Below are 17,155 nucleotides of genomic sequence, written 5' to 3'. Positions count from 1 at the left end.
AGAGGCAAAAGACAGTTTAGGCCTTGGTTCTCTAATGCTTTGCACCTTGTGTAGTCATTTACACCTGGGCAGAATGGACACAAAGTGCTACCATTCTGATTTGGTTACCTTTTACAACCATCCTGAACAGGTGTAAATGACTTGACAAAGTTACAGGGCAATGGAGAAACAGAACCTCTGTCACCAGAATATCACAGTATAAGTCTCCCCTAAACAGAAGCTGCCTAGCACAGCAAATTACTTATGGGTAGTTCAACAATAAGGTTTATCCTACCTACTTTAGGTCTTTATACGGCACCCATTACTGTAGCATCTTGGTGTCTCACAATCATTAGTGTATGTATCCCTACTAAACCGCATGAGGTAGTGAAGTGCTATTATTCCCATTTTACAGACGAGGAACAGAAAGACTAAGTACTTCATTCAACGTCACGCAGGAAGTCTGTGACAGCCCATTGACCTAGCTGCCGACTTTTGAGGACGTGAATTTAGTATAGTGATGGAAAAACCCCTTCTGTCCCTTTAGCAAGTGTAGATGTACTCTTAGAAGATAAAGGCCCATTTTCAAAAGTGACCTAGGCACTTAAGGAATCTATGTGTCACTGAACATCTTTGGGACCTAAATGTCTCAGTCACTTTTGAAAATGGGACTCCAGCTCCTCAAGTCTGGTCTATATGCAGATTTTGTACCCATATAACTATGTCAGTTAAGGATGTGATCTTTTCCCCTGCATAGGTATATCAGCACAGCCCCTAATGAGGGTGCAAGCGACCAGCATAGTTTATCCCTGTTCCTGTATGGGAACAGTTAGACTGGTTTCAACATAGCGCTCTTGTCTAATGGCAGCCACGCCAAGAGATCGTACTGTGTTAATTATGCCAGGGCAGTTAAAGTGGTACAGCTTTGGTGTGCCAAGAAGGCCTAAATCACTTTGGTGCTTTTGAAAATGTTGCCGTTGCTCTTCTGCTTAACGTGAAAGGAGGATTTTTTCTAACTCTGATGCTGGTGGGCAGAGGATTAACCAAGACTGCGTAGACTGTCGGTCCTTCATCAGCTGAGACTGAGCCGATCACAACATGGCTTCCAATCTTATACATGATCACAGAACTAAGAAGTGGCGGGAATTCGGCTCTGGTTCTGGCCTGATGACCCAGGAGGGAAGTGTGGATCTGGCAAGGGCTGCCCTTGCCAGCACCTCTCCCGGGCCACGTGATGCGCAGGGGGCGCCCTAGCCCCGCTGCAAAGGGTCATGGGAAATTTTGTGTAGCATAAGCAGTCACTAAGCGCCGGGACTGGTCATGGCTTGTGCCTTGCAGGGAGCAGGGTGACTCTGCCCCAACTCGGGCCAACAGCAGCCCTGAGCTGTGCTTCTCTCAGAGGGTAGGAGCCCTCCGCTCTCCCCAGGAGAGCCAGGTAGTCCTAGGGGGCGGGGAGAGCTACAGCGGCAACCAGGGCGGTGCCTCAGGTCTCCCCGGCATCATAGAGCGATCGGTCCTCCTGGCTTCCAGAAGGGCCATGAGAGTGGAGCTGCGCAGACTCTCCTGACACCGGAAGCTGCCGGGTTGAGCTCAGACCGGAAGTGGTTCCCGGGGGAAGGCGGCGCTGACCGGAGCCATTCGCGAGCCGGGGACCTAGCGAGGCGATGAAGCCAGCAGTGGACGAGATGTTCCCTGAGGGCGCAGGGCCTTATGTGGACCTGGACGAGGTGACGATGCTAGCGGGGGAGGTGGCGCGCGCAGCCCCCCGCTGTTAGGGATGCCGCGGGTTGAGCTGGCAATTACGGGCTCGCGCTGGGGGAGCGGGCGGACTAGGAGCTCGCGTTGCGTCACGTGCTGACAGGATGCGAGTCTGGGCAGCGGTCCCAGATCTGATTGGCTGGTTCCTCGCGATTTCTATAGGGCGGGGCACCTGGGGGGCGGGCAGTTCCCCCCCACTTCTCCCTCCCTCGGGGTCTGGCGGCTGTGCTGGCCTGGTGCATGGTGCGGCCCGTCCAGCTGCGCGCGACCCGTGCGTCTCCCTGGGCCGCTGGGGGGGCCAGGCCCGGCCCGGCCCCGCCCCGCTGGGGTGTGGTGTGGGGGCTCCCCAGCCAGCGACAGTTAAATACAGGGCCCTGCTCCTAGGACCCACCTATTCCCTGGCCTAAGGCCGAGCCCTCAGCTGGCACCATGTGTCTTTGGCGGGAAACCTTATGTCCCCAGTGTTAAGCGATGCCCAGTGACAGCCCTGTCCACCTGCTGGTTACATGTTCAATAAAGGGACACAAAGTAGAGAGAAGGGCACAAAAATGATTAGGAGTATGGAACAGTTTTTATGAGGAGAGATTAAAAAGACTGGGACTGTTCAGTTTAGAAAAGAGATAACGGGTGTATATGATAGAGGTCTATAAAATCATAAATAGTGTGGAGAAAGTGAATAAGGAAATGTTATTTATACCTTCACAAAACATACAAACCAGGGGTCACATGATGAAATTAAAGACGTTTTCACACAATTCACAGTCAGCCTGTTGAACTCCTTGCCTGGAGATGTTGTGAAGGCCAAATTATAAATGGGTTAAAAAAAGACTAGGTCGATTAATGGCTATTAGCCAAGACGGTCAGGGATGCAATCCCATGCTCTTTGTATCCCTAAGCCTCTTGACTGCCAGAAGCTGGGACTGAACAACAGGGGATGGTTAACTGAAAAATTTCCCTGTTCTGTTCATTCCCTCTGAAGCATCTGGCCCCAGCCACTGTCAGCTGGCCTAAGACTGGACCCTCAACTGAAACTACACATGTGTGATGGGAAATGTTACATCTACAATGTTAGGTGATCCTCAGAGATCCCTGCAACTGGGAGAGAAAACATTTCTCCATCTATTTTCAGTATATTTATTTTGTCATTAGACAGCACTTTGTTCTAGTGCTTAACTACCCTTACAGTTAGTAATTTTTTCCTGATCTCTAACCTAAATCTCTCTAGCTGTAATTTAAGACCATTCCTTCTGTGTGCCAGTGGTTAAGGAGAAAAATTTATCACCTTCCTCTCTATAACAACCTTTTACATAATTGTTTTTATGTAAAGTGCTGAGTAGAGTGGAAGAATTACTACTTGAGTCTTGCTTACAACACTCCTGCTAATACATTCCAGAAAGCTATTTGCCCTTTCTCTCCCCCCCCCCCCCCAAACAGTACATTACTGTGGTGTTCTATCACAGTCCGTTTGCACAGAATTTACTGCAGGATTGGGATCTTGGTTATTTCTGTCACAGTTCCACTAAGAAATTTAGCAAATGACAGGCTGGGATAAAATGAAGGTTACTACCGATAAAACAAGCTAAGTCCAAGCGCTCCAGGAGCAGGAGAGACAATCATGCCACGCCACTCAAATGAGTTGTACAGAGGGCAACAGAAGCGGGAAGAAGATGAGGCAATGTACTATTATCTCACATGTTATTTTGCTAGATATGTAAATGTTTGTATGAATGAACAAGATAATTAATTAATATTATGATTTGCCACTAAACTACGCACAGTAGATGACAAAACACTGTTCTTTCTTAGGCAGGAGGAAGTACAGGATTATTGATGGACTTAGCAGCTAACGAAAAGGCAGTTCATGCAGATTTCTTTAATGGTAAGGCAATTCAACATGTTTCAGTTCCTGTGCTACTTTATTTTTATATTTTAGTTATTTTATAGTTTAGTTTAGTAGGTTTACAGTATTTGGTGCTAGAAATTAACAACAAGAATCATTAGTTTAGGAAGCAAGAATAGCCAAGACAAGCCTATTTTAGATTTTATCTTGAGTAATGTAGCATGACACCTTCTGCCATATTTGAGGTAAACCTGCTTTTGGATTATTTTGTTCTTTACATGTCTTGAACTTCAGTTTTTGAATGGAAAAATTACATTTTGTGATATTTCAGTTTGTACTTTGTCACATTTGTAATAATTAAATCACATGAAATATAAAACTGGGTAATGTATAAAAATTGCTTGCCCGCTTCCACCATCTCAAAATGAATTTATTTCTCAGATTTGGTCATTCCAAATGAAATTGCCCAGTCATAGTTGCACGACTGACTCTGTGTTAGTAAACTCTGACGAGTAGCATATAGAAATTGTGAACCAAGTTATTGTTTACAAGAGATTGTCTCATATCAGTACCTCAAATCCGAAACGTGGTAAAATGGTTGGATGTTACTATTTTCAAGAATAGCCAGTTGCATAATTGAGGAATAAGATAATTTCATATTTCATAGAATCATAGAATATCAGGGTTGGAAGGGACCTCAGGAGGTCATCTAGTCCAACCCCCAGCTCAAAGCAGGACCGATTCCCAATTAAATCATCCCAGCCAGGGCTTTCTCAAGCCTGACCTTAAAAACTTCTAAGGAAGAAGATTCCACCACCTCCCTAGGTAACGCATTCCAGTGTTTCACCACCGTCCTAGTGAAAAAGTTTTTCCTAATATCCAACCTAAACCTCCCCCACTGCAACTTGAGACCATTACTCCTTGTTCTGTCATCTGCTACCACTGTGAACAGTCTAGAGCCATCTTCTTTGGAACCCCCTTTCAGGTAGTTGAAAGCAGCTTTCAAATCCCCCTCATTCATCTCTTCCGTAGACTAAACATCCCCAGTTCCCTCAACCTCTCCTCATAACTCATGTGTTCCAGTCCCCTAATCATTTTGTTGCCCTCCGCTGGACTCTTTCCAGTTTTTCCACATCCTTCTTGTAGTGTGGGGCCCAAAACTGGACACAGTACTCCAGATGAGGCCTCACCAGTGTCGAATAGAGGGGAACGATCACGTCCTTCAATGCCCCTACTTATACATCCCAAAATGCCATTGGCCTTCTTGGCAACAAGGGCACACTGTTGACTTATATCCAGCTTCTCGTCCACTGTAACCCCTAGGTCCTTTTCTGCAGAACGGCTGCCGAGCCATTCGGTGCCTAGTCTGTAGTGGTGCATGGGATTCTTCCGTCCTAAGTGCAGGACTCTGCACTTGTCCTTGTTGAACCTCATCAGATTTCTTTTGGCCCAATCCTCCAATTTGTCTAGGTCCCTCTGTATCCTATCCCTACCCTCCAGCGTATCTACCTCTCCTCCCAGTTTAGTGTCATCTGCAAACTTGCTGAGGGTGCAATCCACACCATCCTCCAGATCATTAATGAAGATATTGAACAAAACCGGCCTGAGGACCGACCCTTGGGGCAGTCCACTTGATACCGGCTGCCAACTAGACATGGAGCCATTGATCACTACCTGTTGAGCCCGACAATCTAGCCAGCTTTCTGTCCACCTTATAGTCCATTCATCCAGCCCATACTTCTTTAACTTGCTGGCAAGAATACTGTGGGAGACAACGTCAAAAGCTTTGCTAAAGTCAAGGAACAACACGTCCACTGCTTTCCCTTCATCCACAGAACCAGTTATCTCATCATGGAAGGCAATTAGATTAGTCAGGCATGACTTGCCCTTGGTGAATCCATGCTGACTGTTCCTGATCACTTTCTTCTCCTCTAAGTGCTTCAGAATTGATTCCTTGAGGACCTACTCCATGATTTTTCCAGGGACTGAGGTGAGGCTGACTGGTCTGTAGTTCCCAGGATCCTCCTTCTTCCCTTTTTTAAAGATGGGCACTACATTAGCCTTTTTCCAGTCGTCCGGGACTTCCCCCGATCGCCATGAGTTTTCAAAGATAATGGCCAATGGCTCTGCAATCACATCCGCCAACTCCTTTAGCACTCTCGGATGCAACGCATCCGGCCCCATGGACTTGTGCACGTCCAGCTTTTCTAAATAGTCCCGAACCACTTCTTTCTCCGCAGAGGGCTGGTCACCTCCTCCCCATGCTGTGCTGCCCAGTGCAGTAGTCTGGGAGCTGACCTTATTTGTGAAGACAGAGGCAAAAAAAGCATTGAGTACATTAGCTTTTTCCACATCCTCTGTCACTAGGTTGCCTCCCTCCTTCAGTAAGGGCCCACACTTTCCTTGACTTTCTTCTTGTTGCTAACATACCTGAAGAAACCCTTCTTGTTACTCTTAATATCTCTTGCTAGCTGCAACTCCAGGTGTGATTTGGCCTTCCTGATTTCACTCCTGCATGCTCAAGCAATATTTTTATACTCATCCCTGGTCATTTGTCCAATCTTCCACTTCTTGTAAGCTTCTTTTTTGTATTTAAGATCAGCAAGGATTTCACTGTTAAGCCAAGCTGGTGGCCTGCCATATTTACTATTCTTTCTACACATCGGGATGGTTTCTCCCTGTAACCTCAATAAGGATTCTTTAAAATATAGCCAGCTCTCCTGGACTCCTTTCCCCCTCATGTTATTCTCCCAGGGGATCTTGCCCATCAGTTCCCTGAGGGAGTCAAAGTCTGCTTTTCTGAAGTCCAGGGTCCGTATTCTGCTGCTTTCCTTTCTTCCTTGTGTCAGGATCCTGAACTCTACCATCTCATGGTCACTGCCTCCCAGGTTCCCATCCAGTTTTGCTTCCCCTACTAATTTTTCCCGGTTTGTGAGCAGCAGGTCAAGAAGAGCTCTGCCCCTATTGGTTCCTCCAGCACTTGCACCAGGAAATTGTCCCCTACATTTTCCAAAAACTTCCTGGATTGTCTGTGCACCGCTGTATTGCTCTCCCAGCAGATATCAGGGTGATTGAAGTCTCCCATGAGAACCAGGGCGTGCAATCTAGTAACTTCTGCGAGTTGCCGCAGAAAGCCTCGTCCACCTCATCCCCCTGGTCCGGTGGTCTATAGTAGACTCCCACCACGACATCACCCTTGTTGCTCACACTTCTAAACTCAATCCAGAGACTCTCAGGTTTTTCTGCAGTTTCATACTTGAGCTCTGAGCAGTCATACTGCTCTCTTACATACAGTGCAACTCCCCCACCTTTTCTGCCCTGCCTGTCCTTCCTGAACAGCTTATATCCATCCATGACAGTACTCCAGTCATGTGAGTTATCCCACTAAGTCTCTGTTATTCCAATCACATCATAATTCCTTGACTTTGCCAGGACTTCCAGTTCTCCCTGATTGTTTCCCAGGCTTCGTGCATTTGTGTATAGGCACTTGAGATAACCCGCTGATCACCCCTCTTTCTCAGTATGAGGCAGGAGCCCTCCCCTCTCACGCGCTCCTGATCGTGCTTCCTCCTAGTATCCCACTTCCCCACTTACCTCCGGGCTTTGGTCTCCTTCCCCCGGTGAACCTAGTTTAAAGCCCTCCTCACTAGGTTAGCCAGCCTGCTTGCGAAGATGCTCTTGGCCAGTTTTGGATTGGAAATACAACATATGCCTGGGCAATACACATTTTCCATGTTTGGTAAATAATATAGCTTTGACAGCTATACAGCAAAGAACTGACAAACCCATGGTATTACTAAAACTTACTGTGGTTGAGGCATCATTGTCACAAACTATGGAGAATGGTTAATCTCAAAAATGTCTTGAGACTGTTTGGGGTTCTGTCTGTGTTCAAAGTGTTTTAGGGTTGTTGTTTTTACATCTGGTTAGTAAACCCATAAATTAAAGTGGTTTTACTTGGAATGATCCAGTTTTTTAGTGCATGTGTCTTACAACTGAAAGAGTGACTGTATAGAGTAGAGCCAGGCATAAGTGCCATGCAAGCATCTCCATAAAGTTCCACCAGTGCATTTAAGTCAAGACATTTGAATAGCAAGGGGATCTAACCTTGGACCTCTCCCAAACCGGAACTGTGAATAATAGCAAATTGTATGGTAATGTTCTCACATAAGCAAGTGTCCAACAAGGACTAGGTTTCAATGACAAGACTCATCTGCACATGAAACCTTGACAAATTACAAACCCCAGATTTCAATGCACATCACAGAAAAACCCCAAAGTTACTTAATAGAACAAAGGGTGCTAAGGGCTTCATCATAAGCATATTGTGGTGAGATTACAGTGTATTCTTAGAAAAAGAAACGTGGGAGTAGCAGACATAGCTATGATCTGCAACCCAGTGTCCTGAATCTGCAAAACTCTTAAGCATGTGTGTCAAATTCAGCTTGAATGTGTGGTACATTATCAACTAACGCTCCAATCCTGCAACAGTGTACAAACATGAGACCAGTTACATGCTAAAAATTAAATACTTAATTGTTTTGCTGAATAGGGGCAGAGTGCTAATATCATGTGCATAGGCACTGTATTAATTTTCTTTTGTTGTTTTTGGAATAGATTTTGAAGATCTTTTTGATGATGATGACATCCAGTGAAATTACTCTTCTAGCTATGCAATGCTAAGGTGTGGAATCCTCCTGTAGGATTGTCTCTTTTTTGTTTGTTTAAAAAAAAAAAACAACCCCAGAGAGAATCTGTATGTTATCTCTGAAGAGCCACTGGAAACTAGAAGATCGGTAAAGATGACAGAAGAAAGGAGTTGTGAACTGTTATCACGAGGAGGTTACATGTAGATTTTCTTCAATTGTATTTGCTGATGTGCTTGTTGAATAAGATATGAACAAAATCTCTCCCCGGGATGTACTTTCAGTTTAATAGATGTTGTCACGCACTGAAATTCCCTGATGAGCCATAATTTTGTAAAATCATTCACCATTACTTTATTTATTAGGCAAAGACAAATTGCAGGCTTTACCATCTGCTAGATGAGTTTTGTTTCTCATTGTGTGGGATTAAGCTATCCAGTCTTTCTCTGAGTAAAACACTGAATGTATTTACACATAGCACTATGAAGGGAATGTGCTTTCTGCAATTTCAGGTTTTAATATCCAATTTCTATAGCTATTTTATCTTCCATCCAGGAAATTTAATTTTCAATAACAATAAATATAGCAATAATGTACTCTTAAAATGCCAAAAAATGAAACATACTTTGTGATCCTAGATCACACTTTAGGAAGATTTAAAATACCCAGATCTATTTTAATGTTTGAAACTAAATTCTTCCTTCACTGATTTGCCAGAATATATTTTAATATTTTGTGTTTCTTGAAGCAGTTGATGTGCTCATAACCGTGTTGAAGAGTACAAGTATGCTAAAGCTGACTGTTACCAGGCATAAATTTTATATCCCACCTCTTAGTACAATTTATACTTAGGAGCAGGCACATGCCTTTCTTCCCAGTGTTCACATACTGAGTTTTGCCATTAAAAGGTACAATGGAAGTTTATAACTGGTATATACGTTTTCATATTCAGGAATGCTACCCAGTTTAATCTTAGGTTTGACTATATTCCATAATTTCTCATCAGAAAAACTAACCTTTACTGTGATCGTTATTCTGGACTAAATTATATACAGGCTGCTCCTTTATAACTGCCCATTGCCTAATTGTAACCATGATTTTTGACCCAAATTGTTGTATTTCACATTCCCATACTCTGACTAGGACAGTGCCTATTTTATTACAGTGAGACCTTGCTCTTTATATTTGCCCTTACTTGAGCAAAACTCTCTCAGAGCATGCTGTCTTCATTTAAAAAAAAGTGAAGGGCTAGTGTCTTTGCCTTACCTGGCTCCATTTGCATTTCTAAACCATGTAAGTTCAAATTCTCCTTTTGGCATCTCTTCTTTTATACTCTCTTCATTCTGAGTTGACAGCAGTATTAATGCCAGCTGTAATTTCCTTTCTGGCCTTTGTAGCTGGACCCTTGGGGCCCTACACAGCTATTGACCTTCATTTCCTTTTCACATGTGACTCCTGTTTAAAAGATTTGAGGAGGTTGAACTAAAGGCCCCACACTTCCTAAATTTCACCTATACTACTCAGAAGTACTGGTATTTTACCACACTGTATAATAAAGCTTCAGTTTACTCAACTCTGTATTTCTAGCTTTTCACACATTATTCTGTGCATAGTTTGATTTTTATCTTGAAGTACTACTGGGGGAATTCTGCACCACTGCACGTGCACAGAATTCCATATATCCCACAGATTTCTTTGCTTCCATGCAGAAACATAACTTTCTGACAGGGAAGCAAAGGGAAGCTGTAAGAGCTGTCACACACCATTCCCTAGCAGCGCAAGTGCATAGTTTCAGGAACCTGGAGCAACAAGCAGAGAGGTAAATCACCATGGGGGTAGGGACACCCCAGCCTGTGGCTCCTACCCTGAGCAAGGATCAGCTGCTATTCTTGTCGGGGCTGGAGGCAGGAGAGGATTGGACTTCCTCTTCCCATGCAAAGAGTGGCTGGGGCTGCATCAGACCCACCCCCAGAAATCTCCTGCAGCCACAGGAAGCTCAGCATCTTCCCCTGCTTCCTGCCCCCATTGCTCCTCAGCTGTGGGGAGAGGGCGTCACTGTACGGGGATATGCTCCCGCATCCATCCAACCCCCTGTACATCCTGACCTCCTACCTCGACACCCCCGCCAAGCATCACCCAGTACATCCAAAACCCCCTAGCCCTCCATACCTGGACCCCACCCCACTGAACCTCAACCCTTGAATCTGGAACCTCCATTCACCCAGCCCCCTGCCTCCGGACCCCCACCCATTCACTCAGACTCCCTGCCTCCGGATTCTCACCCCTGCACGCAGACCACCCCTCACTGAGTTCCCTGCACTCAAATCCCCACCCTGATGCCCCACCCCCTGCATATCCAGACCTCCATGCCACTGACCCCATACCCCCACCAAGCCCCACTTCCCCAGCACCTAGGCCCATCTGCTGAGCCTCCCAGACCCATCTGCTGAGCCCCAACCACTTCACCTGGAAGCCCCTGCAGAGTCCCATTGCCCCTGTACACCTCCCCCACCCCCGAGCCTCTGTGCAGCAAGATCTCCCCACATCTAAACCCTCCACTGAGCTGCCTGCACTCAGATTGTCCCACATAGAATCCTCTGATCCCACACCTGAATCCCGCCCCCAAACTGAGCCCATCCACACTTGGATCATGCCTGGTTGAGCCTGCCTGCCCTGCACCTGGCGAAGAGGGGCAGGGCCCCACAGTGTTTCTGGGGCAGGCCTAGGCCTTGTGTTGTCAAGGTCAGGTGTAGCCTCACTGCTGAGTCTGTGTCTAGGGAGTGGGGGGTCTGCAGGGTGATCTCCCACCTTTGTGCAGCCAGTGGCCTGTGCTCCCCACTGCCATGCTGGAGCCTCTGCATTTATTTATTGACAAAACTTGCAGAATTTTTCAGAATTTTAAAATACTGTGCACAGACTCTTGAATTTTTTGGCGCAGAATGCCCTCAGGAATAAAATACTCCCTCTGTCTCTCTCCCTTTCCTTAGCTTATGTGTAAAGTCAGCTACTGTAAAATAAAGCTTGTCCTTAGACAAGTTTTACGTGATGAAAATGGGAAAGAAATTTATGTGGTTGCCACTTCTGTCATACTCTCACAGACATAGTAGGTTCCTTTGGATTATTACGTGCGCTGCATGACAGGAACGTTCCATCATCTGCTCTGCACACTGTCACTGTAGTGTTTCTCCCAGCTAATGATGTTGCTAACATTGTGTCTTCTCTTCTTCCTCTCCTGCACATGCTGGTTAAAGATGAAGGGTCAAATCCTCTCCTCACTGAAGACAACAGCAAATCTCTCAGGGTATGTCTACGCTGCACACTATTGTGCAGTAGGACCCGAGCTTGTGGACTCAATGTTTCCAAGCCTGCGCTTGAGCATCGACACTGCATTGTAAACTTGGGCTTACAAATTCTGGAGCTGGGTCTCGCAACTGTGCTAACATGTCCATGCTGCACTACACAGACTTGACTTGGGTCTGCAGCTTGAACTACATCCACACTGCAAAATGACAGGGCTTGGACCTGAGTCCGATCAGGACTTGGGGTCTGACTTACTCCCTGCAGCAAGGTCCTAGGATCTGAGTCCTGAGTATTTGCTGACCCGAGTCAGACTGATTTGTGTGTGGATGGAAGGGGGGGGGGGCTTAGGCTTAAACTTGAGTTAGAGCCCAGGCTTAGGGTGCAGGGTAGACATACTCTCATTGACTTTAGTAACTGCAGGTGTGTTAGTAGTAGCCGCTGTTGCAACTATACTGATAGTCCAAGTGTTAGTTTACAGAATGTAACTAATCCCAAGTCTGATTAGGGGGATGGTAAAAGTAAATGGCTGCTGGGTTGTAAGGAGGTAGCAAATATTGAGATGATGATTATGTGTGTGTCTGTCTGTCTATGTATGTATACGGCTGTTGGGCCAGCTATTTTAGCCACTTGCTTCACCTAGGGAACTGTTGGCACCAGCTTCATCTAGGTTGTGAAACTTTTCCTGATTTCTCATAGGGATGCTTCTGAGGTTATTTTCTGTCTTTTTTGTATCAGCAAAGAGCTGTGGCATGTCTAGGTATTCTCATATTTGCACACATGCTGTCAAAAAGCAGTGCATCCCACTATGTCAGTATACCAGTAATAGTTAATCTGAATCACATGAATCGTCCACTGTCCTTTCCAGCTCCTTCTCTGTGGAACAACGTGTTCAAAGATTAAAATCAAAGAGCCGGCTTAAAGCTATCCAGGGCTTGAAACACATGCTATCTATACCTAGTCTCCTTTGTAAGTTGACTTTAGAGTGAAAATTTCTCTCTATTATTAGGGTGAGAATGGAATGGAGTTTCTGCTCTTTAAAAGAGTTATAGACTCTTCAGTGAAACTTCTCATCAGGAACTATAACCTATTGTTTGGTTCATTTGGGGATAATATTAAAAAAACATTGGTTAACTTAAGCACAGAATGCCCTTGATCTTCATACTGTCTCTAAGTGAACCCAGTCTAGTCAGTCTACAGGCAGTTTCCTGTTGGCAGGAAATAATCATATAGTCCAAGCCTGTCCAATAGAGGTCGCTTTAAAAGGGCATTTTGTCTGCCTCAACCATTTCATTACCTAAGGTTTGAGTCTCTGTCTTGCATCTTGTGAAGTTATTTACAGCAGTACAAACACACTGTATCTGAATGAAAGGGTGAATCTGATTTGGAATCACAGCTAGCATTTTACACTCATTTTGCACCAGTATAAATGACTTTACAGGCTGCAGGGCAGTAGAAAGTGAGGCTTTCGGGCCCAGTCAGAGATACCGATTTCAATGGGAGTTAAGCGACGTCATACCTTTGAGGATCTTGGCCTCAGCGTCCAAACAAATGTCCTGCTCGTCAAAAGACTTACGCAGGTGCTAAACTTTATGCACTGTTGTCAAAGTCCTTCCCCACTCTGAACTCTAGGGTACAGATGTGGGGACCTGCATGAAAAACCCCCTAAGCTTATTTTTACCAGCTTAGGTTAAAACTTCCCCAAGGTACAAACTATTTTACCTTTTTCCCTTGGACTTTATTGCTGCCACCACCAAGCGTCTAACAAATATATAACAGGGAAAGAGCCCGCTTGGAAACGTCTTTCCCCCCAAAAAAATCCTCCTAAACCCTACACCCCCTTTCCTGGGGAAGGCTTGATAAAAATCCTCACCAATTTGCATAGGTGAACACAGACCCAAACCCTTGGATCTTAAGAACAATGAAAAAGCAATCAGGTTTTTAAAAGAAGAATTTTAATTGAAGAAAAAGTAAAAGAATCACCTCTGTAAAATCAGGATGGTAAATACCTTACAGGGTAATCAGATTCAAAACATAGAGAATCCCTCTAGGCAAAACCTTAAGTTACAAAAAGACACACAGACAGGAATATCCATTCTATTCAGCACAGCTTATTTTCTCAGCCATTTAAAGAAATCATAATCTAACGCATATCTAGCTAGATTACTTACTAAGTTCTAAGACTCCATTCCTGTTCTGTCCCCGGCAAAAGCATCACACAGACAGAGAGAGAGGCTTTGTTTCTCCCTCCCCCCAGCTTTTGAAAGTATCTTGTCTTCTCATTGGTCATTTTGGTCAGGTGCCAGCGAGGTTATCCTAGCTTCTTAACCCTTTACAGATGAAAGGGTTTTTCCTCTGGCCAGGAGGGATTTAAAGGTGTTTAATATATATTTATATTTATGACAACTGTGAATTATCCTATTGACTTCAAAGGAACTACGCACGGGGCGCATTCATCATGTACATAAGTCTAGGTCGGATTGAGTCCAAAGTGCTCGTGTTCTTTTGCAGGATAGTATAGTGCAGAGATAAAAACAAATCATTGCAAAGCACTAAATTCAGCTTGTCCTGTGATATGCCCCTTCCCAGGAATCTGATTTTTCACCTAATACATGTTGTGTTAGAAAAAAATTTAAATGTGTATACTTCAAATTTTACAATTCCATTTCTGTTACAGAGACAAAAGAGCCAGGCAACATCTTGTCAAATAATTGTGAGGATCTACTTGAAAGCAGCAGTTATAAGGCTACAAGGAGTTTGCTCTACTCTGTGTACAGTATTTCTGCAGTACCTCTTCTGAACTGACTACCAGCTTAGCAGGGGAACCTAAAGTTCCAGGGCTGTAGACAAGCTCTCATAAGATTAATCAACAAGATCTATTTTAGATCTGGCATGGTTTTTAGTTTTGTTGGTTCTTTTGTGTTGGAGTTAATATTTCTGAAGCTGAAAAGAAAAGTCTGTGCCATAAATATTGCATATGAATAATGGAAATCCACAGTATTTTCTCAGTGAAGAAGGAATTGATCTGGATCAATATATTGAGGCTTGGCAGAATTTGATTTTTATTTCTTTATAATTTTGATGGATAATATCAGTGTTTACTTTTCATATTTTTTTTAGATTTTAGTTTTAAATTTTCATAGTTGTGTGAAATTATGGGGTGGTGCGGGTTTGTCCAGCCAATTATTGAATGACAGTACACATTGCTATTCAGAAAGTTAAAGCTTCATATACCGTTAACATACATTATCAGTATGTCAAAAGGTATAAAGTAAATATCCTTATATCAACAAATTATACCCTGTTTTTACTATTTATTCTCTAATCCATTTGTAACAAGCCTAATTCAAAAGTCTAAAACACTGGATTTTAACTCTAGGATCTCAAGCAGCATTTTAATTTGTATATTTTGATTACTATTGATTGAAATATTTTTTCATCAGTATGTGTGGGTATGGCGAAATGAACGTTTATCAACTCCTGCTGATGAAAATCTAACCCTTCCAAGCCTAAATATATCAATTGACTTAATCTAGCTTCCTCAGTCTGTGAGGAATCTGGTAATTACCTTCTCACACATTCTAAACACACATTTATTCAGCATATTAAAATACACACAGTGGCACTATTCTTTGAAAATCCCAGTTATCAGGAAAGTGAGGTGAAATGTTCATGCAAAATCAGGACTGTCCCTGGAAAAAAACAGGTACAGTTCAGACTGAAGTTCTCTAAGCAGGGGAGGATTTGCAGAAAATATGTGAGTATTTCTATTTTTCATCTTCCAGGTTGTAGTTTGTATAATTTATCTCACCTTTGCCAAGCAGCATTGTGAAAATTCCCTAAACACCACTGTAGCCCTTGGCCCCAGCTACAGACAAGGTGGGCAGAGTCTGACTTAGGGGCAACAGGGCAGTGGTTTTTAAAATCAAATTTTAAATTATTTTAAAATTTAAAATAAATTTTAAAAGCAAATTTTAGTCCAGCAGGTTGGCAAATAGGCCCCTTTCTTGAGAAAAACGTGTTCCTTTTTAAAGTATTGAATTTCCCATTTAGAAAATTTCCAGCCAGCTCTCCTTTCAGCCACCTTCACCTTGGCCAGCTGTGCATTGATCCAAGGGATCCATACAGGAATTGTTGGGCGCAGGGAATCCCAAGTCACGCTCACTTCCCCCTGGCCATGCTTCCAACACAGGCTGCAGTGAGGGGGGCAGTGTAGGAGCCCCTGGAACTTGCTCCTACATGGAGGTGATGATCTATGCCTGGCCACCTGTGCCATCTATAGGGCTGCTTTGCGCTAGTGGAGATGTGACACTTCATTAACAGACAGAACACAAACCTGTTTATTAAAACAGCTGCACCAAGGTGGGGAAACCATAGTAACATGGCTTAATGGGAACTGCAGTCTCCGGGAGCTGGAGAAAGCTGTGTGGGTGCCTGGATCCTGTACAGAAGTATACATTTCACTTAGGCTAGCTTTGTACTTCCAGTGGATGCCATGGGTCAGATGTGACCTAGAGGAATGGCAGAGCTTGGCGCCAACCCCTAGTTTCTTCCACGGGGTTTGGGGCAAGCTCCAAGTAGAAGAATTTGGAGAAACTCTTTGAGCTGAATCTCAGAGATTTTGGCCAGATCCTCAAAGGTATTTAAGTGCCTAACTCCCATTGATTTCTATGGGAGTCAGGCACCTAAATACCTCTGAGGATCTGGGCCCTCTGCCCTCCTCGCTCCCCTCCCATGGGGTTTACTGCAGGAGGCCACAATCCATCCGAGGATTTGGAAGAGGAAGTGGAGGGCGAGTTAGGGACATGTTTATGTCTCCATTTCCCTATCTGTACAATAGGGTAACCCTTTCCTATGCCAGAGGGTTAATTAGTTCATGTTGATCCAGTGCTTTGAATATGGAAAGTGCTAGATCAGAACCAAGCATTATTTTGTGAATGATGTTTGCATATTGAAAGGTTGCGTGTGTGGCCATTTGAAACTCTGCTTCATAATGGATGCCAATAAAAAATAAGTCCCTCCCATTTTCTATAGTTCCAGATGTATCAGGTTTAAAATGGATGCTCTTACAGTTGAAATTAATGTATTGCTACAGGAGCAGGAGTCAGGGCCTCCTGGGTCCATGTCCTACTAGCAGCTCCGACTACCGAACAAGTCACAGCTAAAGGGGAAGACACCAGGCATGGGACCCTGCTTCCCACCCTGCTTGTAAAAAGTGGCAATTTTCCCCTTTAGCTTGACTGCCCATTTGGTCACCGCACTTTTCTGTCGCTGTTTTTAAGAATGGGTGCAGCTGCCCTGAAAAGCACCCTAAGGACCGGGGGGAACCATTCATTGAGCTGCACGCTTATTAGGAGTACAACGCCCACAGTACATAGGGATTAGGGCAGCAATTAGAAAATTCTTGCAAGAACACCTGCCGGGGCAAGATTAAAGCTATTGCAGTGGCAACCACTGAAAAGTAGCAAGGTCACACAGGGCCTGAGATGGAAGGAAAACACCACAAATCGCTCCTTCATTCCAATGGGGAAACCACCTGTGAAAGTGCTTGTGCCACTTGTAGGGGCAGCTCTTTTTCACTGATCAGTACTGTCCCCCAATCAGCCCCAGCCAACCGCTGATCTCAGTAGTTATT

General features: G+C 44.4%; 1 protein-coding gene across 1 annotated transcript; it reads left to right on the top strand.

Moving 5' to 3' along the window:
• The first annotated feature begins 1,307 nt into the window (after positions 1 to 1,307).
• Positions 1,308 to 10,600, top strand: COPS9 (COP9 signalosome subunit 9). The gene is made up of 3 exons (XM_074963986.1): positions 1,308 to 1,706; positions 3,544 to 3,616; positions 8,195 to 10,600. The coding sequence occupies exons 1-3, from the start codon at positions 1,644 to 1,646 to the stop codon at positions 8,230 to 8,232; spliced, it is 174 nt and encodes a 57-aa protein (XP_074820087.1). The 5' UTR covers positions 1,308 to 1,643; the 3' UTR covers positions 8,233 to 10,600.
• Positions 10,601 to 17,155: the final 6,555 nt, after the last annotated feature.

The sequence above is a fragment of the Natator depressus genome, chromosome 9 (assembly GCF_965152275.1).
Source record: "Natator depressus isolate rNatDep1 chromosome 9, rNatDep2.hap1, whole genome shotgun sequence".
Taxonomy (NCBI): Eukaryota; Metazoa; Chordata; order Testudines; family Cheloniidae; genus Natator; species Natator depressus.
Note: the sequence above shows the minus strand (reverse complement) of the source record. Positions and strands in the feature narration are given on the sequence as shown.

Coding starts and splice junctions, on each gene's coding strand:
- COPS9 (XM_074963986.1), top strand. CDS start 1,644: ATGAAGCCAGCAGTGGACGAGATGTTCCCTGAGGGCGCAGGGCCTTAT. Junction 1,707..3,543: donor CTTATGTGGACCTGGACGAG/GTGACGATGCTA, acceptor GTTCTTTCTTAG/GCAGGAGGAAGTACAGGATT. Junction 3,617..8,194: donor TCATGCAGATTTCTTTAATG/GTAAGGCAATTC, acceptor TTTTTGGAATAG/ATTTTGAAGATCTTTTTGAT.